Here is a 25,095-nt window from a genome sequence, read left to right as displayed (position 1 = left end):
TACGGGTCTCCTGAACTCAAGGCATGCACTCTAGTCTTGAGCAACTTCACACATCCCCTGCCAGCATTTTTAAAGCATATACTAACTTTGAAAATTGCACATGTAAAATCTGAAGAACTAAAGCAACACAGATTGATTTTAACTCAATCGAGCAAGATTTTTATTTCCTAGTTTTGGCTGAACTATACTTTTCAGAATGTAAATGTTCAGAGAAATATAACTATATAGAAATATGATTCTCTCAAATTGCAAACTCATTCAATATTCTCAAACACTATTTTATTCCAAAATCTGAAAGTCACAAACAGCAGCAAAAACTGACACAAAATATTTTGAACTTCAGTGGGAAAAAATTTACTTATACTGAAAAATGTATTTATACTGGAATATTTACTACAGTAAGACTAAGCTTGTTTCTGCTGCCAAGTTTGGTGACCCTAGTTTTGTTAGATTGTGAGTAACTATCAGTTTTTAAGGATGCAGCCAAAGTTAAAAGATTTACCATTCTTTAGGGATGGGGAGGTGAGGGAAGGCAATCTGTTAATATTTAATTTAGATCCCAGAAAAGCTCTTGTTAAACATGGAGTTTGCTTTCTTTTATTATAAAAAAGACCTCAGATGTTAATGAAAAAAGTTGATATGTAAAATGCATAAAAGACAGTTAATAGATTAGAGAATAATATTAATATTTTTAAAAGATTAAATGATTCTTTTACCTGCTAAAACAAGAACATACATTAAAACAAATATATCAAATAGTGAATAAAAACTCAACATATTAGAAACTGCTAGTATAAATGAAACTAGTCTAAAACCAAGACAGAGAGGGAGATATTTACAAAGATACTGGAAAGAAAAGACTTTTTAAAAGGAAGGGCATATTGGATCACCATCAAGCAAGATAATCAAAGATCCAGTACATTTTTTATGAAATAGACCGACAAAAATATTTTTTATTCTACAATTTATTATGCCATAAAGACACTGAAAATTCTATATAGTCGAAATCCCAAAGTGGGTAACTTGAGCTGAAAAAAGCTGTAATTTTACACGCAAAATAAAAAGTTTTTTTAAAAAATGAACATTTATGCTCTAAGAAGCATATGTTTAAAATACTACCTTGTATTAAGTATGCAGATAATTTCGAAGTGAAATTAAATTAATCCTGGAACCTGAGACTGAGACTGAACATCAAACTGAGCTCACGCTTGGCACACAGGAGACTCAGCCTTGATCCTTGATATTGCTTGGTTCCCCTCCCCTGAGCACCACCACGAGTGACCAAAGCACCATGTTGGAGTAGCACCCCAGCACCACTGGGAGTGGTTCAACATCAAAAAAAAAATTCCTATATTGAAGAAAATCACTTTGAAGAGAAAAATATAATACTTGGAAATCATTCTGCTTTCTTAATTGCCCATAAATGTAAAAAGCACTAAACGTTACATTTTAGTTAAAAGATCATTCAGGTGATAGGTCCTAGATGTCTGTTACTTAACTTGCATACATGAGCTAAAGAACTCTTTTTAGGGGGAGAGGGTACAATCCCAGTGGTGTTCAGGGAACCATATGGTGCTGTGGACCAAACCTGGGACTCCACCAAGCAAAGAATGTACTCCAGATCTTTGAGTTATTTCTTAAACCCTGTAAAATTCTTTGGATTTGAAAACTTTGACTTTCAAGCCAGTTCCACTGACATGCTATTTCTTCTTTAATCTCCTGAAGGCTTGTTCACTTTTACATTTGCTTCCATTTATTTCAAACTCTTAGAGGAAGCTTTGACTATAGAAATTAAAAACAAACAACAACCACCTCCCAAGACAGCTTTTGGCACAATATAAGTATCCAGCAAAACACACTATAGATAGTTGTTAGATGAGTGCTTTGTGTGTGAGGAAAAAGGCAACTAGAAATTTCTGTACAGTAAAAACATGAAAAGACAAAAATCATGAATCTTTATAGACTACAATGATCTGTAAGAATAATATCCTCCGTGGTGGTGGAGGATGGGCACTGGTGGAAGGATGGGTACTTGATCATTGTATAACTGAAACCCAAGCACAAAAATTTATAAGTCTATAACTGTACCTCATGGTGTTTCACTAATAAAAAAATTTAAAAAAAAGAAAAAAAAATAATATCCTGAAGACTTCCAACTTTCTGCAACCTTCTCTGTACAGCATTAGAAAGGGTATTTACAGGACGAAGTTTCAATGAGAATAGTAACAAAAAATTAACCTGTTATTCCAAAATTAAATGTCATTTTTAATCAGCATGTTTGCTTATGTAAAATGACATATAACATTTGCTCCAAGTATTCTGAATATGGGAGTCAGAAAAATTTTAAAGAACTTAAATGAAAAGTTCTGAAATAGTCAAATTTTCTCCCAATATTAAAATGTTTAGGTACATCCAGAAAAGCAATCAATATATAAATTTTCAATAGTCATAAAAGAAGATAAAAAAATAAAAATGTTTTAGGAGATAAAGTGGCCTCATATCTTTAAAACTTTTTACTTTAAAATACTAAACCTATGAAATGATTATGATGATTATAATGAAAAGCAATTTGACCACATATTAAAGGCTGAATTGCTTTTTGTATAATCATTCCAAAATATATTCTGAGTGGCTACTATATTACGGACATTGTTGTAGACACAGGATTAAATACAAAAATTTTTATGGGAGTCACTTCTGGCAGTGCTCCGTGGCAGTGCTTGCAGAGCTATGATGCACTAGAAATGGAACTTAAGTCTATGAGTATGCTAGGTATACGCTCTACCACTTGAATATCTCCTCAGCTCCAGAATGACTGTTTCAACAGTGATTTGTTACTTCTGATAAAAAAAATTCATAAAATTTTATTAAACAGCTCTATAACTCAGATAACCATGCTTATGGTTCAAGATCTTCATTGTAAAAAATTAAAGTTTAATAGCCAAACAATATCTCCAACCATCTTGTTTTAACACTAGGAATATTTGGTGGGGATGTCATGTGACTCTAGGAACCACTAGATTCACATCTCTTGCCACTATGTAGGCTGGTTGTTCATTTGCTTTATACACACACACACATATGGTATTTTCAGTTAAAAGTTGGTTAGGAAAAAAACTGGACAGAGACGAGCATTAATTATGTGTTCAACAACTAAAAACCATTTCTTACTAACTTCTGGCAAATTTAACCTTTCTTTCTGAGAGAGAACATGAGGATATACTCATTGAATTAGAAGAATTTTTGTTTCTTTGGGGGCCACATCTGGAAATTCTTAGGGCTTACTCCTGGCTCTGTGTTCAGGGATCACTCCTGGTGGGGACTGGGAACCACACAGAGTACTGGAAGACATGCCAGGTTGGCCATGTTATACGGTAAGTGCTCTCTCTACCCATTATATTATCTCTCCGGCCCCTTAATAACTTTCTGAAGGGTCATTCCTCAGTAACCTTCTTATTAGTAAATTCTAATATTTTAATAACTTTATAGTTTGCTTCAGATCTGTTCATTGATTTATCTTTTATTAGTCATTAGTCTTGTAATGTTATAAGAACATTTGTCCAGTAAGGCAAATCACTGCAATATTTTAAACTATTCTTAGTTAAAAAAATTTTTAAAAATAATATTCTTAATTAAATTTTCTCTAAATAGAATTATTTTGCTAAAGAAGAGACTAAACAAACTGATAGTTCTTGGAAAATTGTACTATTTGAGATGGTACTTTTAAAAATATTATTTATTTTATTAAATTACCATGATAGAGCATTACAAAGCTATTCATGAAACTGTAATTTAACTGAAAATATATTCAGCCAGAATAGCAAATCTCTAAATTAGTTTTAAACACGTATTAATATATATCCCATTAAGATTAATATTCATTAATTGGAGAGAAGACAGACTAGGAATGGGTTAGTTTTAGAATTAGAAATTGTTTAACTTAAAAGAATTAAAACATTTTAATTTCAAAAAAATTTTTAAAATTCAAAATGACCAAAATCCAAGATAAAGGATAGCCGCATGTGCGCTCACAGGTGCGCGCGCACACGCGCACACACACACACACACACACACACACACACACACACACACAATTTTGTTTTGTGTGGCTGGGAAATGAACCCAGGCTGCATGCTCAGAAGGCATACACTTCGCCGCTGAGCTCCATCCCTGGACCTACACTTATTTTTATATCTTTGCGTAAGAGAATCAGTTCTTTCCCTCCTCCTTTTTCCTTAGAAAACAGATCCAGGCATTTGTTCCAAAATAAGACCTTCCTCTCTGTTGTTTCCTTAATTTTTACCTTTTATTTTGAGGAGTTATAGATAAGAGATCATACAGAATTTACCAAGATGGATAATTTTAATTATCAAGCAAAATGAGTGGGGAAAAGCACTTATTAGTAGCCAAACTTGTGGCAGTTGCCACATCAGCAAACCCAAAGCAACAAGTACTTAATGCTGCTGGGACAAGGGCATGCAAAAGTAATGCTTAAAGCTTTCACAGCAAAAGGGGAAAAGGCCACACACTGGAGAGAAGGAAGGTTGTGAAGAGGTCTATCAGAGTCTATGAAATGTTTTTCAAATCTACTCTAAATGTGAAATAAACACTTTAAACTGAAGCTCTATGAACTTTGAACCCATTCTCTCCTTTCATTAAATACACAGGTATGTGTCTGTGATGTCTCTATGGCATAATAGGCAAAAGTGAACATTATTCTGGAAAAAAAAAGATTCTCCATTTCAAATATGAGTTTGGAAAAAGAAAATATGTTTATATTAGCAGACTGTAAAAAGAAAATACCAAGAAGATCCCCCCAAACTGTAAACAAAAAACTTCACCAGCCATCATGTTTCTTTGCTTCTGCTTTGTTTTTTTCCTGAATAGCTTTTCCTTGCGGTAGGTTTAAAACTAGTACTTACACACCAGTGATCACAGTTAAAATATTAACTGTAAGAGTTTTATTATGTTGTTCTTATAATTCACTTATAAATTCATGCCACTTATATAATATGGGTTCTAGATAAAAAATATTATTTGAATAATGTTTAGCCTAAATTGAAGATGTTGGTCATTTGAATTTATACCTTTTCAATGGATGAGACTCAAAGTTATTAGTGAGTCTCTATGTTTTGCCTTTTATCTTTAAGGAAACACTGTACTGACTGGATAGTTGGTAACTGTAAGTAAACAAGAAAATTTTCAAAGATTATTTTTGGCATATAAATCAACAGATAACAATTAAATACATACAGCTTTCAATCTTTTTACAGCATCTTCACAGATGTGCATTCCTCTTGACTCATCAACTTCTACATGGCCTAGGTACTGCAGAAATAGAAACAAAAAACTATCATTATGTTTACTAATTAGCTACTACAGACTAGAAATTAGATGATAGAAAACAGAATATACAAATTCTTACTAAAAAAAATTCCCACCTACCGAAGAAGAGTTAAGATGTTGTTTTACTTAGCCTCAGTGTCTTCATATGAATGAGACCTAGAATAATGTTCTCTGGGGTAATGGGATAGCTCAGTGGTAGAGTTCCTAGCCTGCGGTATGAGGCCATTAAATTTGATCCCCACACCATGGTAAGAGGTATGATCTCAGCCTCACTGCCATATGAAATCCTCAGCCATAACAAAGTGTGTGATTTCTGGTGCACTCTCACCAAGTGTGCAAGTATCAACAATCAGTCAATACAGTAATAATTTTAAGATAGAATCCAGACTCAGTCATCACTTTTATCTCTTTTTTTCTATTAAATTAGAAAACTTTAACTCAACATTACAGGTTGTCAGAAATGTCAAGTGTCTGGTGGTACAGCAAACTAGCTTTAGATGTTTAAATTGAATTCACACGCAGAAATAACAAAGTTCTTGTTAGTTTTCACCACATTCTATTTAAATAGGCATTACATTCAAATTCTATAAAACTATATTTTTTCAGCTTCTATGTGATGACAGGCCTTTTAAATCCCTCTGCTTACCTTAATTATATGGTAATGAAACTGGAAAAAAAATCATCCTTTAATAAAAAGTTCAATAAGAGAGACCCACAAATAAATCTCTCAGAGGAGAGTAACATGAGAGCAACATGCTGTAGAGATGCCTCCAAACTTCCAACCAGGCTGTTTGATCCGGGGGAACCCTGAGGGAGGCGGGTAAGTCCCCCTACCTGCTCCAACAGAGCCCCAGAAGCCGAAAAAAAAAAAAACCACTACAGAACTCAATTGCTGCCAAGCTCATGGCCTATCTTCACAGGCTCAGACGAGCCTCATCAATGAGTAAATCTGCTGAAAAACCCAGTGCAGGATTAGCGAATAAAATCTCCAGGCTTGCACAGAGCTGGGAATGGGCAACCTCCCCCCATCTCCCTGTGCTTCCGGTAGCCTGGCAGTCACATCCACAAACTGCCTTTAGCACCATACAAGCCCATTAACAGCCATGACCTAGAGACTCACAAGTAAATCTCCTGGAAAAGAGCAACACGACAACATGAGAGCAACATGCTGCAGAGTTGCATCCAGATCCCAAAGTCTCCATCTAGTTAAAAGTTTAACTCCAGCTATATCACTCCATTAAAATTTTAGAATTCCTGGAGCGGACATCTCATTCTCGACAGCACTGATATACCAAGAGTAGCACACCACATTTGACCGGGTGTAAAGTAGAAGGCAACCAGTCTCAGAAAAAAAAAAAAAATCTCGGAAAAATAAATATATATGTACTAGCATACAAGGCTCAACCTTTAACAACATGTTAGTAATCTCTTATAAAAGGGCTTAATGGCTTTAGGGTGAAATACAAAAATCTTCACACATTTTCCTCTAAGGAAATTTTTTCAAATCATTTTTATCAGATTATTCATAGCAAGCAATACTAAAATAAATTATTTAGTTCCTGGTTTGGAGGCAAAGCAGGAACTGAAAACTCAAAATAAGGTGGTGCAAAGGTGTAATCAGTAGGACAGGTGTTGGAATATTAAATGCAATAGATTATTATGAACAACTTTATAAAAATAAAATTAAATAAAAAACAAAAGTTCAATAATGTATTATTAATTTCTTTGTCCAAAAAGTAAAAGAAATCAATGAACCTTTCAATTATCTTTAAGAAAGCTATCACCCACCATGGATAGTATATATCTGGTAGTTCTCTGGTGTTCCACTGAGTCTATGTAATGGAGACTGTCATTTACAAAGTCACCAACAGAGTAAACTAGAATTTATATGATGCAACTGATTAGTCAGAAATTTTGTGCAACAACAGATCAGCCAAGCATGGGTTTCCGATCCTGGTCAATAATCAAATCCACCATCAAAGACCATTAATTCTATCCATATGCATTCTTTTTGTGGAGGTAGTTTGGATTTTGGAACTGGCTGGTTGTGTCAGGAATTGACCCCAGGGCCTTATATAGGCAAAGCATGTACTCTACCACTAAGCTGCATCCCCAGCACTACTCTAGATTTAAACAACTTTCTCTACAGGTTCTCTCATAATCCATTTAAAGTTTTCTCTTGCTACTTTAGTTAATTCTAAAACTTTTTCCTGGAACATTCTTAAATCTAAAAATTTTTAAATGTTATCGGCATAAACTATACAGTATCCACACAACTTACCCTCACCCTTCCCTTTGCTATTCTTGCTAAGATGACTGCGGGTGAACACATGCTTGATTGTGGTGCTCACCAGGATTCACAGGTCTGGCCAACAGCGCTTTTGAGGGGTGGAGGGGTGTGAGTCAGGGGTGTCACACTTCTTTGGTTATTGGGCTCCTGCACATTCAGGAGGTACTACACTCAGGAGTTACTGTGATTCTCACATACCTGCTTGTGGTAGCTGCACTTATGGTCACATATTTAGGTGTGGTGATTGCAGGGTTTTCATACTTTAGCTGCTATGCTTGGTTGCAGTGCTCTGAAAATCATAACTGTGCTGTAGCAACAGTTAGCAGAGTTGGGGGACAATGACTGGAAAATGTGCGAGGTACTAAAGATCACACTTTTAAGGCAGGTACTTTTGTCACTGAGTCATTACAGAGAGCCTCACAATTTCTTTGTTTGAGTCTAGTTTCATAATTTAAAAAAATCAAAGAGTTTTAAAACTGAATTTTGGGGCTGGAGCAATAGCACAGGGGGTAAGGCTTGCACGTGGCCAATCCGGGTTCAATTCCCAACATCCTCTATCGTCCCCTGAGCATCACCAGGGGTAATTCCTGAGTGCAGAGCCAGGAGTAACCCCTGTGCATTGTCGGGGGTTCCCCATAAGGCAAAAAATAAAATAAAACTGAATTTTGGGTTTTGGGGCCATCCCTGGAATTGCTCAGGGGCTATTCCTGGCTCCATGCTGAGAGATCAATCCTGGTGGTGCTTGGGAGAACATGTGTGATGCTGGAGAACAAACTCATGTAAGCTTCCTGCAAGGTAAGAGACTCACTGCCTACACTATCTGGCTCCCAATTTTCATATCTTTAGTATTATATGTCTAACTTTAATATCATATGTATTTTCTATTTTTTTGTTTCTAATGCTCATACTAATACTATTCAAACATCACTTAATGTTTCCATTTTATATTAAAGTAAAATCATAGAAATTCTGATGATCTCTGTAATATTTTGGTACTGAATAAGTACAGGTTTCAAAGTGTTTCTAAGAGATTTTATTTCATTACAGTATGAATTCAACTAGTTACATAGAGCATTTTTCAGCCAAAAAAGGTGGAGGAGACTTGGTGGGAAAAAAGCAAATTACTCATAAAAAGACTGTCTCAAGGGGCTGTAGCAATACCACAGCAGGTAGGGCGTTGGCCTTGGATGCGGCCAACCCGGGTTCGATTCCCAGCATCCCATATGGTCCCCTGAGCACCGCCAGGGGTGATTCCTGAGTGCAGAGCCAGGAGTAACCCCTGTGCATCGCTGAGTGTGATCCAAAAAGCAAAAAAAAAAAAAAAAAAAAAAAAGGACTGTCTCAAATATATATTCTATTTTAGAAATGCAAAGATAAAAATCTGCCATGTACAGAGATTAGTACCAGGAATTTTACTCAATGACCCGGAGGACAACCACACATGTCAGGGGAAGGGGGAGCTCAGAAAGAGAAGGGAACACCAAATAAAGGGTGTTGGGAGGATCCACCCATGATGGGAGAGCATGCTGAGGGTAGACTGTCGACCAAGCATGATTGCCACTCAATGCCTCTTTTGCCGACCATGGCACTCAAAAGGAGAGAGAGGGAAATGCCCTGCCACAGAGGCAGGGTGGGATAGGGACTGGGGGGGGAGGGGATGCTGGGATCCGTGGTGGTGGGAAATGCGCACTGGTGGAGGGATAGGTGTTTGATCATTGTATAATCGAAACCCAAGCACAAAAATGTGTAAGTCTACAACTGTACCTCTTGGTGCCTCACTATTAAAAAATAAATAAATATAAAAAAAATCTGCCATGTATTTTATCAGACCAAAAGAAAAGCAAGCTCTTTGAAATAAACATTATTAAAGAGATTTCTTCTTTGAGACACTAACTCACTAAAGAGACACTAATTCACTAAAGAACTATAGCTGAATAATGCTTTAATGGCTAAAATATTTGACAATGAGACTTCTTTTATCCGCTTTCTCAAAACTTCCTCTAAGTAAGGGACTTTTATTCACAAAAATGTACTTTGGAAAAACTAGTCTGTGGAATTTCATTCTTGAATGAATTGAGTCATTTTCCTCTTCTTGAAAAAAATTATTTGAAAAGCAGATTCCCTCCTTGGTTGGGTAATGTTATTCATGAGAAGAAATGCAGAGCTCTGAATGTGAGAGAATGCAGTGTCAGCAGTTTGTAGCATTAACAAAGAGTGACATAATTATAAAGTTTTAAGAAGCTGTAAGATATATTGTCATATATACATAGCCCATATTATGGCGATGTAGGTTGCAGATTTGTAAAATATGATTATCAAAGTTTGGGAACTTTAGTCAAAAGAGTAGAAAAATAAAATTAAAATAGTTTGTTCATTAGCTGTCAATTTGGAGTACAATCACTTAATCTAACTTAACTTCCCGTTAGTCGTCGATTTGCTCGAGCGGGTGCCAGTAACGTCTCCATTTGTCCCTGTTGCGTGCTAGTGTAGCCCAATGGCATCTGTTCGCTCCGGGAACATGAAGGGCCTCAAACCGATCGTTCATGATCTTGACGAAGAAGTCTGACCATCTGGTAGGTGGACGGCCACGCGGTCTTTTGACATCCCGTGGAATCCAGTCAGTAACAGCTCTAGTCCAGCGGTCGTCTTTAAATCTCATTACGTGACCAGCCCATCTGATTTTCGACACCTTGGCAAATGAGACAGCGTCACCTGATTCTTGATCGTTGACGGATGTCAGAACTCCGGATTCTTTCTCTCATTTGAGTGAAACGTGATATTCCAAGCATAGCTCTTTCTATTCTTCTTTGGGAGACCTGAATAGCGTTCTCATCTTGTTTGCGTAGGGCCCAGGTCTCTGAGGCATATGTTAATGCAGGAAGAACAGTGGAATCAAAGAGATGTGCCTGGAGCCAGAGGTTCTTCGTCCTCTTAGCTATTTCTTCAATGTTCTTGAAGGTGTTCCAAGCCGCTCTCTTCCTCCTGCGCAGCTCGGGTGCCAGATCATTTGTCATGTTGACCTCTCGACCTAGGTACACATAGCTGTTGCATTTGGAGATGGTTGTTCCATTGAGAGCGAATGGGGCGTCAGGAACAAGGCTGTTTCTCATAAACATTGTCTTCGTAAGATTCAGCTGTAGTCCTACCTTTCCACACTCACGGTCAAAGTCGGACAGCATTTGTGCCGCTTGGCTGATTTTTGGTGTTATTAAAACAATGTCATCAGCAAAGCGGAGGTGGTGTAGGTGCCGATCATCTATCTTCACTCCCATTCCTTCCCATTCCAGTCGTCACATGATGTTCTCGAGGGTGGCACTGAAGAGTTTCGGTGAAATGGTATCACCCTGCCGCACCCCTCTCTTGACATCAACGATCACTTCTTTGTAGAATGGTGAGATCCTGGTAGTGAATCTGCAATACAGCTCACGGAGGATCCTGATGTATTGGGCTTGAATGCCCTGATTGGCTAGGGCTTCAACGACCGCTTCCGTCTCAACAGAATCAAAGGCCTTCTTTAAATCAATGAACGTTAAACAGAGCGGCATCTTGAACTCCCGAGAAACCTCAATGAGCTTGGTTATCGTGTGGATATGGTCGATGGTGCTGAATCCTTTGCGAAACCCTGCTTGCTCGCATGGTTGTCCTTCATCTAGTGTTTTGCCAATCCTATTTATGATGACTCGAGTGAACAACTTGTAGATGACAGACAATAGGCAGATCGGGCGATAGTTGCCAATGTCATGGATGTCTCCCTTCTTGAACAGTAGTACGGTCCTGCTGGTTTTCCATTGGGACGGAACCTTGCATTCAGACAGGTAGCGAGTGAAGAGCCGAGCCAGTGTATTGATGAGTACTGACGGCAGGTTCTTCAGGTGTTCAGGTCTGACCTTGTCTGGGCCGGGTGCTGTTTCTTTACCGACGAAATGGCGTGTCGGATTTCGGAAGGGAGAACGTTGGGAACGACATATCCATCCTGTGGAATTTGGTATGTCGGCAAGTGGACATGGCTATCGAAGAGATTTGAGTAGAAGTCATGGATAATCTTCTCCATTGCCGTTCTGGAGGATGTGATGGATCCATCAGGATGTCGGAGGGCAGTCATCTTGGTCTTATAGTTGGCGAAGGACAGGCGGGCGTTACGAATACTCCCACCACCACAGGTGACAAAGGGATTCTAATCAGGAGCCCCACCCTACCCTGCCCTGTCTGCTTCCATCAACCACCCAGGGATCGAATTGTGCACAGGAGACCCACCCTACCCAGATAAATACCCCACTGGCAGATGTCCACTCTCGACACTACTTCCACTACCCAGCCGTCGCCACACTCCAGGACACTTTCCGGACCCGTGCGGCCGCTTTGTGGCCGTGTGACACATCATAAAACACTAAATACGCATCTTCCGGAATTGTTGTACCATATTTGATAGGGTTCAAATATGGTAACACCTACAAGGGTGATTAGAGGTCGCCCCAAAAGCCTCTATCCTTCTCAGAAAGACTGGCAAGCTACTGAGAGTATTCCGCCCACACGGAAGAGCCTGGCAAGCTATCCATTGTGTATTCGATATGCCAAAACCAGTAACTACAACTGGTCTCATTCACCTGACCCTGAAGGCTTCACCAACATGGCAGCACTGAGAAGGATGAGAAAGGAGAGGCCGACAAAATCTCAAGGCCGACCTAGGCTGCCACAACGAAGGAAGACAAAAATGATCGTCTGTACTTTCAATGCACGTACGCTAGCATCAGATGCATCCATCGAGGACCTGATGGTACAAGCGCGAATGATCAAGTACGACATCATTGGTCTGACCGAGACAAGAAGGCACAAATCTCACCATGCCGTTTTCGACACTGGAGAAGAATTGTTCCTCGGAACATGCGATAAAAGAGGTGTTGGAGGCGTCGGTGTCCTTGTCAACACAAATTTGGCCAAGAGCATTGATTCATTCGAATGCCTAACAACCCGAATCGGACGTTTACATTTGAATAGATGTGGCTCACTGCCTGCAGTTTCTATCTTCATTGTCTACGCACGAACATCTCATTATGATGAAAGAGAAATCGAGAAGTTCTACATGGAGCTAGAGAAGTTCTATAAAGAAGACCACACCTTCTACAAGATCATTGTGGGTGATTTTAATGCCAAGATAGGACCGAGAATATCAGCTGAAGAACTTCACATCGGGACCCATGGCCTAGAATGGAACGAACAGGGTGAGAGACTGTCTGAGTTCATCACGTCGACCATGACCATTCATGGTAACTCACAGTTCCAGAAGGCAGAATCTAAACGATGGACATGGGAGTCTCCCGGTGGACGATTCCACAACGAAATAGACCACATCATATTCAATCGACGGTTTTGCCTGACTGATGTTGCTGTTGTCCCAAAATTTCAAACGGGATCGGACCACCGTCTCCTTCGTGCAAAATTCTACTTCACAGAGCGGGGAGAAAGGGCTGCAAAGTTCAAAAAGAGAACTCCCAGAATAACCACCAACTGGGAACTCTTTGGTACTATTGCGGCAACATGGGAAGATGCCATTGTTGACAACATTGACGAGGAATACGATCGACTGGTTCAGCACCTCCATTAATGTGCGAGGAATGCCAAGAGAGAGATAGCCACAAAAAATCGCCTATCTTCCAAAACTCTTGAGCTAATTCGCCAGCGTGGTTTGGTGCATGCCTCAGGCAACCACAAGCTAACGTCCGAGCTCGCAAAGCAGTGCAGAGATGCGATCAAGGAAGACCTCAAAGAGAGAAGAGCAGAAGTACTGGTAGATGCGGCAGAAGCCGGGAAAAGTATTGGAGTACAATACATCTGAACAAATTGTAAGGTCCAGGCACATGCATTATATCTAATCACAAAGTCTGAAAAAAAAAAATCAAGAAATGCAAAACTTTACCTTCAAGTAAGATTTCAGGTGTCTATCGATCTAATTATCAAATACTAAACTATTAACAGAAAGCAAAGGAAATGGAGAAATATGTTCAACAGAATGTTCACAACTAACCAAAAAGCAAATAGAGAAATGGGTTTCACTGTCCACCATAATCTCTTAGTTAAAACACCAGAAACATCCTAGGAATGGGTAGACAGAACCTTGCCAAAACTGCAATCTGGGGCCAGAGAGATAGAACAGCAGGTAAGGTGCTTGTCCCACATGCAACCAACCAGGGTTCAATTCCCAGCAGCACCAGGAGCCCCACTAGGATCAATCCCTAATTAATCCCATGATTAAGCCCTGGCTATCACCCATGTGGCCAAAACCCCCCAAACAAAATGGCAATCGATCCTTTATACAAAGACTGCAAGGACATTCAAGAAAGAAATCTTTGCATGTGGAAAGCCAGTGTTTAATACGCCATAATGAAATGACCCTGAGCTCTGCTGGAAGAAACTCCCAAGACCGAGCTAGCACCACCACATGTGGCTAAAATCGACATGGTTGGAGCACATGCTTTATATGCTTGATCCCTGAGTTTGATTCTCTTCACCCATAGCACATCTGGGCATGGTCTTTCCTGGTAGCCCCAGAACTTCTGGGTCTAAGTTGCATGGCTGCTGGAGTTGAACCATCTGGCTTAACTGGTTAAGCACTGACATCTGATCTGGCTGACCCAGTAATATCAGGAGTGGCTCAAGGTATCCTAAAGCACTGCCTGGGGCGGCCTCTCCGAAAGATAAGTTTAGCAAAGCCACTAAATATTTTTTTAACATAGAACTACATGTCTCTATTAACAACAAAACAGAATATAAAATTTTAAGAGATGTCATTTGTAATAGCATCAAACAAAATGCTTAACATCATCCTTCACAAATATATAGTGCAAGGGTTTTTTGGGGGCAGATGGGGTGAGACTCTATCCTGTTGTACTATGGACTTACTACTGGCTTTATGGTCAAAGATCTCTCCTTGAGGGGCTTGAAAGACCAAATGCAAACGCCAGGGATTGAACCTAGGTCAGTTACAGGCAGAGCAGGCACCTTCCCAGTTGTATTATCCCTCAGGTCCCTTTTTTCTGTTTGTGGTGGTGGTGGGGGAGTGGGGGGGTTGGTGCTGTTGTTATTACCATAGTGGGTGTTTTGTTTTGTTTTGACCTTTTCAATTTTCATTTAAGCATTGTGGCTAACAATGTTAAGTATTTCAGGCATACAATGTAATAACACCATTCTCACAACCATAGAGTCGGCATCCCTCCACCAATGTCTCCAGGCCCACTCCCATCTTCCACCACTACTACTTAGCAAACAAAAGTTCGGTAGGCCAACTCTCAGGGGCTGTTACTCATTGCTTTTTAATCCCTTTCTATGTTTCTTAATACTCTTCACACGAGAGATCATTTTGAGTATGTTCTTTCCCCTCTGACTGACTTTACCTAGTAGATACCCTCTAATTCTATCCTTATAGCAGCAAACTGCAGAATTTCGTCTTTTTTTTTTAACAGCTAGACAGTATTTAATTTGTATATATACCACAATTTCTTTATCCACTTACCTGTTTTGGGAAATTAAGACTGTTTCCAGATTTTAGCTATTATAAATAGTTCTATGACGAACACAGGAGTGCAAGTATCTTTTCAAAACATCATTTTTGGGCTCTTGGGGTGAATGGCAGTGATAGGAAGTAAATTCACTGAATCATATAAAAACTCAATTCTTTGGGCGGAGGCACTGAAGATTAAGGGGTACTCTCAAGCAGTACTTAGGACGCCTTTCCTTGGTCAAAGTGCAGCAGTTCAATGTATGAGCCCATGGATAAACTTATGCTCCAACCCTGAAGTGCCAGGAATTATCTGGCTCTACTCAGGAGATATATGTAGTGCTAAGTTTGAACTGGGGTCAGCGGCAAGCAAAGGATGTGCCTTAACTAACCTTATACTCTCTATGGCTCCTGGAAATTCAATTCTTAATTTTTTGAGAAACGTTCATACTGCTTTCATAGAGGCAAACCAATGGCATTCGCACCAACAGTATATAATTTCCCCCTCACTCCCCATATTCCCACCAGCAATGGTTGTTTCTAACCCCTTTGATGTCTGCCAATCTCACTATTTTGATCATTTTGGATCTCCATTTCCCTGAGGGTGATGAAGAAATCTTGTTCATATCATTTACAGGGGTTCCCTGAGGAAATGTCTGTTCAGCTTCTCTTTTATTTTTTTGAAAGGGATATTTTTTTGGTAGTAAGTTTTGTGAGTGCTTTATAAATTGTGGATATTAGCCTTTTGTAAGTTGTATGGTGTGCAATTACTTTTCTAATAATCAGAGGTGGTCTTTTTATTCTAGTCTCCATTTCTTTTGCCATGCACTGGCTTCCTAATTTGATGCTGTATCCCCCCCTCCCAACCCCTTTTTAAAATTTTTTTCCTTTGGTTTGCTTGGCCAATTGCACTGAGTCATTAAAAATGCCCCTAGTTGGGGGCAAGGAAAAATGCCTCCAGTCAATATGTTGCTTGTTTTCCAGGAAATATATTATGGATACTTTTTTTTTTTTTGCTTTTTTTTGGGTCACACCCGACGATGCACAGGGGTTACTCCTGGCTCTGCACTCAGGAATTACTCCTGGAGGTGCTCAGGGGACCATATGGGATGCTGGGAATCGAACCTGGGTTGGCTGCATGCAAGGCAAACACCCTACCCACTGTGCTATTGCTCCAGCCCCAATTATGGATCACTGTCACTGTCCTCCCATTGTTCATCAATTTGCTCAAGTGGGCCCAGTAACATCACCATTGTGAGAATTAATGTTACTGTGTTTGGCATATCGAATACATCACAGGTAGCTTGCCGGGCTTTGCCATGTGGGTGAGATACTTTCGGTAGCTTGCCAGGCTCTCCGAGAGGGGCGGAGGAATTGAACCTGGGTCGGCTGAGTCAGCTGCATGCAAGGCCAACGCCCTACCACTGTGCTATTGCTCCAGCCCAATTATGGATACTTTAAAAAAAAAACTTTTTTATTGAATCTCTGCGAGACAGACCCTTACAAAGCTGTTCAGGATTGGATTTCAGTCATAGAGTATTCGAATAGCCATCCCTCCATATTAAGGATACTTTTAATATGAATGGAGTTCTTTAATCTATTTTGATTAAAACTTGTATACAGTGTGAGATAGGAATCAGAGTTCATTTGTGTGTGACTGTGTATGTGTGTGTGTGTGTGTGTGCGCGCACATGATTATGCCTAACCAATGTTCCAAATATCCTTTGCTTAAAAGGCTTTCCTTGTTCCATTATATACACCTATGTCCTATATCATCTATATCCAGGATATACCTAGATCCTCTGTCAAATATTACTATCCATATACCTGAGAGTCTATATCTGAACTGCTAATTCTATCCCATTAGTCTGAGAACCTGCCCTTATTTCAGTACCACACAGTTTTAATGACACTAGCTTTATGGCATAAAGTGTGTGTGGGGGGGTGGGGGTGGAGAAGAAGAGGGGACAAGACAGGGGGTGAACCATCCATTTTCCCCAGGGTTTTTTGGTTACACGAAAAGTTCTATTTTCCCATATGAATTTCAACTGCATTGAAAAATTTTGGTACATATACACAATGGAATACTATGCAGCTTTTAGAAAAGATAAAATCATGAAATTTGCATGTAAATGGATCGACATGGAGAGTATCATATTAAGTGAAATGAGTCGGAGAGAGAGGGACAGACACAGTATGACTGCACTCATTTGTGGAATATAAAGTAACAGAATGGGCCATCTTTACAGCATACAGCCGAAGAGAAGGGCCACATGGAGGGCGGGATCCACAGCTCCCGGAGAAAAAGAAAAAAACAGGTTCCAAAAAGAGCCGAGATCATCGGGAAGTCCCAGATGGGGTAGGTACCGCATCCCGCCTCCCCCAGATGGAACCCCGGTGACCAGAAGCCTCTACAAGCACAGCTCGAGTATGCGGGAACTAGGACTTTTCCTCAAAACTGCGCGGCCGCTTATGCGGCCGCACGACATCTCTCTATATACAAAGTGATGAATGGGAAGTAAACCACCCAACGTTTCTCCCTGAAAATCAGAGTTAAGTTTGGAGCACGGACACAGCCCCAGAAACACAAGGACTTAATGCAGAACCCAGCATCTTGGAGCAGAAAAGTGAACGGACTATGCGTTAATCCAGGCCATCATGTCTGCCCGGAGGGGAAAGGGTGTTGCCCCATTCGCCCTCTCTTCTCTGGAAAGAAGGATGGCGGCCGCATGGGAGCCTTGTGGACAGCAGGTATGAGCCGGGGATGTGGAGGGGACTAAAACCTCATGGGAAGGGGGGCGTTCCGGTCCGTCCTTCACGCCCTACCGAGGTCATCAGTTGCCCCCCGCGAGCGGCTCTCCAGCACAGCCACGGCCCCAGAAGCACAAGGACTTAATGCAGAACCTGGCAGCTTGGAGCAGAAAAGTGAACGGACTATGCGTTAATCCAGGCCATCAAGTCTGTCAGGAGGGGAAAGGGCGTTGCCCCATTCGCCCTTTCCTCTCTGGAAAGAAAGATGGCGGCCGCATGGGAGCCTTGTGGACAGCAGGTATGAGCCGGGGGTGTGGGGGCGACTAAAACCTCATGGGAAGGGGGGCGTTTCGGTCCGCCCTTCACGCCCTACCGAGGTCACCAGTTGCCCCCCCACAAGCGGCTCTCCAGCACGGCCACGACTCCAGAGCACAGAAACCAATTTCTTAACTATCTGACTTTCAGTAGAAATACTTCCAGGGTCAATAAGTAAAATAGCAGAAATCCAAAACCAACATTTAATTCTTGAACCCAGCTGTAGAAAGCAAATCACTTCACAATGCTTTTTCAGCATGTCTGATTTGGGGGGTGGGGTAAACTCTAAATAATAGTGGTGAATCTTTTAATGAAACAATGAATCTAATCAAAGCAGATAGAGTGTTAACTAGAATTCATCTGCCTCACAGGGACTGGGAGGGGTGGGGGGGTGGGGTTTTATTGGGGTTCTTCATGGTAAAAAATAAGTATTGGTAAAGGGAAATGTGTTTGATATTTGCATGACTGAGACCTAAACCTGAAAGCTTTGTAACCTTTCCCACAGTGATTCAATAAATAAATAAATAAATAAATTTAAAAAAAAATAAAGTAACAGAATGGGAGACTAACACCCAAGGATAATAGAAATATGGGTCAGGAGGATCCCTCCACTGCTTAGAAGCCAGCCTTACATGCTGGAGGGATAGAGAAGGGAACACTAAATAAATGATGCTTGGAGGGCTTGCTCGAGATGGGCAAGTGAAAGTAGACTTGCCAAACATGATGACCACTTAATACCTGTATTGCAAACCTAACACCAGAAAAGAGAGAGAGAGTAAAAGGGAATGTCCCTACTACAGAGGTGGGAGGGGGGCAGGGGGGAGGATAGAGTGGGAATGGCAGGAGGGATACTGGGAACATTGGTGGTGGGTACTCGATCACTGTATGACTGAAACATAATCACGAAAGTTTGTAAGTCTATAACTATCTCATGGGTGATTCATACATATATTTATATTCACATATATTTATATATATGAATATAAACATATATTTATATTCATAATATATTTATATTATATTCATTTATATATATTAAATATATAAATTCCAACTGCACAAAAACTTTTCTGTTTGTTTTTGGGCCGCTCCCGGCAGTGCTCAGGGCTTACTCCTGGCAGGGCTCAGGGGCCAGGGATCAAACTCGGGTCAGCTGTGTGCAAGGAAAGCACCCTACCCACTGTAAAATCTATTCTTACAACAATCTTATTCAAAATAATGTATGTCACCAACTCTTCCAAGTTTATCAGTTTAAAAATCATGGCACACTCCTTGAGGTCTGTTTTTGAAATGCTTATGTTGCCAAATCTGTTTTAAATATTATCAGTCCTACCTATAAACAAAACCTAAATTCTGACTCCTTGCTACTTTTATTACCAGCACCTTAATGTAGGCCACTATCATTACACTTGGTGTTTGCAACCCTCTTAATTGACCTACCATAACCCTGACTCTTTTAGAGATGATTATGAGTATGTTAATGCTAATCTTTTTAGTCTAGTCTTTTAAACTAAGTGCTAAATAATTAAACTTCTTTCCTACAAACTGTCTGATGGCTTCCCACTTCACAATAAATTAACGTCAAAGTTCTTAACATGTACCCTCCCCCTCTCCCCCAGCTTCCACCCTACCCCTCTCTGTGGTATATGGTTCTGGGTCACACCCAGCAGTGCTCAGGAGCTATTCCTAGCTCTCTGCTTTGGAGTGACCCCTGGCAGTGATCGGGGGAACCATAAGTGGAACCAGGGAAAAAACCTGGCTCACAGCCAAAGCAGCTGCATGCAAGGCACTCATCTTACCTTCTATAACATCTCTCTTGCCCAACACCATTAAGTTTTCAATTATGGGAATTTAGGAAGTGGGAGCAATCGTGGTAACAATGATTGGGACTGGGCAAGGAGCTGGAGAGAAAAGTACAGAAGGTAAGGAATTTGCTTTGCAAGCACCCACATAAGGTCCCTGAACTCTGCTAGGAGTGATTTCTGGGTGCAGAGCCAGGATTAAGCCCTGAGTACACCGGGTGTGGCCCAGAAACAAAACAGTAAGAACAACAGAAAAACACCCAAACAATGACTGGGAAAATAACTAATAGGTAGTGGGCAAGGGGCCACAGATAACAGACATCCTGCTTCCTAATGACATTTGGAAGCACTAGTGGACATTCATTTAGAACAGATAAAAATAACTTACTCTAAAATGGTGGTCACCAAAACAAAACTCTAGAGCAGAAATATACAGAATAATACTAGAATAAGAAAGTGAGAGAATCACCAGGGAAAACCATATCAATGAAAGGCAGTAATTAAGCCCCTTAGGGCAATAATCACCCTAAAATGCTCATGGTCTGAACTCACCAAGCAAAAGACAGAATATGGAGCAGGAAATGGCTCAGTGGCTAAAGCACTTGCCTCGAAAATCTGAAATTGTGCTTCAACACAGCAGTAGATTCTTTGCAGATAACCTCATAAATGGTTTTTGATTTTTTCTTTTTTTGCTTTTTTGAAATCACATCCGGCTTTGCTCAGGGATTACTCCTGGCTCTGTACTCAGGAACTACTCCTGGTGGTGCTCGGGGGGACCATATGGGATGCCAGGGATTGAACTCAGGTCAGTCATGTGCAAAGCAAGCGTCCTATCCACTGCTACAGGCCCCCGACTGTATTTAATGAAGTTTATTGTTTAATTCAGTAGCACTGTCCTCCTGTTGTTCATTGATTTACTTGAGCGGGTCCAGTAACGTCTCCATTGTGAGACTTGTTGCTACTGCTTTTGGCATATCGAATATGCCAAGGGGAGTTTACCAGGCTCTGCCGTGCAGGCGGGATACTCTCAGTAGCTTGCTGGGCTCTCCGAGCGGGATGAAGAAATCAAACCCAGGTCTGCCGTATGCAAGTTCAGTAGCTCTCAAAAGTTTTTGTCTCAGAACTTACCAAGGATTGCAAAGAATCTTTGTGTCTATTAAAGCTCTTGATAATTAGTATATTAAAAATTAAGGATAAAATTTTAGGCATTTGTCCACATGTCTCCCTGAATGTAGGCTTTAGGGCACATTCTGGGGAAACAGTCTGTGCAACCCTGCTTAGGATGTGTATTTAGCACTTCCGCCCTGGGAAAGCCTGTGTTCTCTCTTGAGCACTTATCTCTCTCTTTTCCTTCTTTTAATTTCCAAATAAACTTACTTTACTTAAAAAAAATCTAATTCATTAAAGTTTATTTGTTTCTGGGACACATAAGCAGGATTCAATTTCTATTCCTACTTGGACATTGCTCCTGTCTGGAGGTTGGGGGGACGCAGTGCTATTGAATCAGCCCACTGAGCTATCTCTCTGGTTTCATAAATAACTCCTGGGTAGTTTCCCAAGCAGTGCTCAAAGGGCTCAGAGGTCACTCTGGGTGATAATCAATGCAGCCAGATAGTTCAATGCTTGGACCTAGTGGTACTTGGGAGTTATCAGGGCCACACTCTGTGCTTGGGACTATATACATACAACAGTGTTCGGGGGTCATGTGATGCCTGAAATTGAAATCAGGGCCTTGAACATATAAGGCATATGTTTATGATTTCTGAGCCCCAACCTCAATTTTTGCATAGGGGCCACAAATAAAAATGTTGTGTGGTGGGGGCTTGGGGCCACTCCCTGTGATGTGAATCACAGTGAAGGCCAAATAGTTTGGTGCTTGGGGTACACCAGAGCTAAATCCAACAGTGTTCTGGGATATATGTGATCCTAGGGATCAAACATAGAGTGTCTCACATGCTAAGCAAGTGTTCTTAACACTTGAGCTCTCTACCTGAACCATATGTATTTTTTTTTTTTTTGCCTTTTGGGTCACACCTGGTGATGCACAGGGGTTACTCCTGGTTTTGCACTGAGGAATTACCCCTGGCGGTGCTCAGGAGACCATATGGGATGCTGGGAATCGAACCTAGATTGGCCACGTGCAAGGCAAATGCCCTACCTGCTGTGCTATTGCTCCAGCCCCACCATACGTATTTTTAATTAAAAACAACAACAACTATATTTTTTCAAGCAGTAATATTTATGGAGAAGAGCATCACTGTTTCCCCCTTTTTTACAAATCTTTTTTACTATCTGGCCTAATGAAGAAAACTAAATTGTCATATTTATTCTACATTCAATCTGTTGCAATCTGTTGTTTTGATTGAGTTATTTGAATAAAATATGGTCTCACACAGGGATATAGGTGGGGAAAAGAAGTACTTTAGGATCCATGAAAAGGCTTTGGGGAATCTCATTTTGAGAATCATTAGGTCAGAGGTGACCCAATTTATCTGGCCTATTGCCCCCTTTTTAGATAAAGAAACCACTCACCATCCCCTAAGAACCTATGTTCTTTAAGTGAACAAACAGAAACTGCACAGAAGTCTACTATCACACCCCAGAATTATCTAGTGTTTCCAGGGAACAGAATCCACCAATTTGGGAAGCATGTACTATGTTTCATTTAGGTCAAACTTTACTTTTTAACATTAAAGTTCTTCCTCCAGGGCTGGAGAGATAGTGGAATGTTAAGTCTAAGCACACATTCTGCATGCGAGAGGCCTGGGTTTGAGCTGTGGCATCATACGGTCCACTGAGCCCTGCTAGAAGTAACCACTAAGCATCAAGTCAGGAGTAGTCTCTCAGCACAGCAATGTGTGCCCCTTTCCCCAAAAAGTTCTTCCTCCATTAAGAGGATGCATCTATTAAAATATTGTAGCACTGTAGCACCGTCTTCCCGTTGTTCATCAATTTGCTCTAGTGTGCACCAGTAACATCTCACAACGAATTGTGAGACTTGTTGTTACTGTTTTTGGCATATCGAATTCATCACGGGTAGCTTGCCAGGCTTTGCCATGCGGGGGAGATACTCTTGGTAGCTTGCGGGGCTCTCTGAGAGGGGCGGAGGAATCAAATCCGGGTCGGCCGCATGCAAGGCCAATGCCCTGCTGTGCCATCACTCCAGCCCATTAAAATATTAGTAGACAAAATTTGTAAGATCAGCTGAAACCTACTTTAATCAATCATTATTAGTCTAATACTAAATTATTATACTTAAATAGGCACAAGGTATTTTTAAACAAACACAAGAGAGATCAAACTCATTGTAGTTTTGTTTGAGTACAGTCTAGATACAGCATTCCTCTAAGTTGTTCTCTCCTATTCTCTTATGACTTTTATACTGTCTTCAAAAATTAATTTCACTTCTCTTCCCCTACAGATGTCATTATTTCCCATTTCCTTGAAAAAAGAATTTTTTTCCCCTCAGCCTACATCCAGTAGTGCTCAGGGTTTGCTGGGGATTGAATGTGAGTCGGCCAGTGTGCAGGAAAAGTATCCTACCTGTGTACTATTGTTCCGACCTCAGAAAATGTTTGCACAAAAAAACTCCATCAAAATCAAGTCATCAACAGCACAAATTTAGATGCATTTACACCCTAATTTTCCACCTTTGCTAAAGAGCAGTATTCTTCCTCTTGTCTAAAACAAATTCATTTTTTTACTTACCTCATTATACAAGTCTTTCTCACCTTTATCTTTTTTTGTCAAATCCAGCAGTGCCCATGGGGCCATACCTGTTCAGCTGGAGACTGAACTCAAGGCTCTCACATGCAAAGTGGGAGCTTTAGTCTTTGAGTCATCCCCCTACCCCCACCCCCAGTCCTGTCTTCCTCCATTTTAAAAACAAAATTCCACATAAAAATCAAACCAAAGGCAAATAAATGAGTAAACCTTGTTATGCAAATCATACAAAATATAACTTTTTATTGCACTTGCAGCTGCATGCAAGGCAAGTGTTATAATCATTGTACTATCCCTTAAGACCCAAAGGATTCTTTTTTAATTGCCCAAGTTAACAAGATATTTTCATACCAATTTCATATCAATTCTCTCCACACATGAACTCTTACCTTAACTGGGAAGCTACATTTTCCAGTACGAACCCCTTCTTCATCTGTCTGCCACTGATGTGGACGACTGGCTTCTGGAACATAAACGTCTTTCTTTCTTCTAAAACTTTGCCTTAGTTTATTCATTTTAATTTTTTACAACCTGCAGAGTAAAAATATTATGCAAAAGAAGTCAATTGCCTTATCACATATTAAAACTTTCTATCAGCAAACTATTAGAAAACTAAAATGATTCAAACAAAAAGATTTTGGTTTATGGCGAAACAACCCTCAATTCTTCCTAAATAATTAAAAGTTCTCAAAAACAAAAAAAAAAAACCCTTATTTTTAAAAGGCATCTATAATACCACCTTCTGTAAAACAACAATAACCTCTACTACTGGGGCCTGCTCGAGGCAATCGACTAGGTCTGAAGAGACAGTATTTCTTTCTTTGTGTGTGTGTGTGTGTGTGTGTGTGTGTGTGTGTGTGTGTGTATGTGTGTCAGAGAAAGAGAGAGAGAAAAGCAAGGTAGTTTTTATTGAACAAAACCTGCTTAGATGTGCAGGACAGAATGAGAGAAAATGTGTTCAACAGAGAACATAGGCTGCTCCAGAGTGGTAATAAGCAAGCAAAGAAAAATAGAGACAAGGAGGCCCATGATCAAGGGAGAACATGAGCTTGAAGAGAAAGCCTATTCTAAAAACTTTTAAGCACTCCAATTGTGATATTCCAATGAGTATCCTAAATTGCTTGACCTTTCTAAATCCATTCCTTCTCTTAAAAATGAAATTTTTATGTATAAGCTAAATTATAATTTCTGAAAACTTTACAGTTAATACAAAAAAATTAATATGAAACACTAACATTTGTGATTCGGAGGCTAAAAAAAGCATGGAATACAATCACCTATTAATAAAAGATGCTTTAGAAAAAATTAAGTTTTCTTAAAATATATTTATGAAAATTCAATGAGGATTCAATTCTGAAGTCTCTTACAAAACGTAT

At 40.1% G+C, this 25,095-nt stretch overlaps 1 protein-coding gene across 8 annotated transcripts in view; it reads right to left on the bottom strand.

The window, feature by feature from the left end:
* Positions 1 to 25,095, bottom strand: part of NUMB (NUMB endocytic adaptor protein) — a 141,807-nt gene that overhangs the window by 40,901 nt on the left and 75,811 nt on the right. For all 8 annotated transcript variants that reach the window (XM_056133686.1, XM_056133692.1, XM_056133685.1 and 5 more), the window contains 2 exons: positions 24,109 to 24,250; positions 5,254 to 5,328 (listed from right to left, as the gene is read on the bottom strand). In XM_056133686.1, the coding sequence (XP_055989661.1) occupies positions 5,254 to 5,328; positions 24,109 to 24,234 (201 nt within the window). In that variant the 5' untranslated portion in view covers positions 24,235 to 24,250. The remainder of the gene's footprint in view (positions 1 to 5,253; positions 5,329 to 24,108; positions 24,251 to 25,095) is intronic.

This window comes from Sorex fumeus, unplaced genomic scaffold, assembly GCF_029834395.1.
Source record: "Sorex fumeus unplaced genomic scaffold, SorFum_2.1 ptg000098l, whole genome shotgun sequence".
Classification (NCBI taxonomy): Eukaryota; Metazoa; Chordata; class Mammalia; order Eulipotyphla; family Soricidae; genus Sorex; species Sorex fumeus.
Note: the sequence above shows the minus strand (reverse complement) of the source record. Positions and strands in the feature narration are given on the sequence as shown.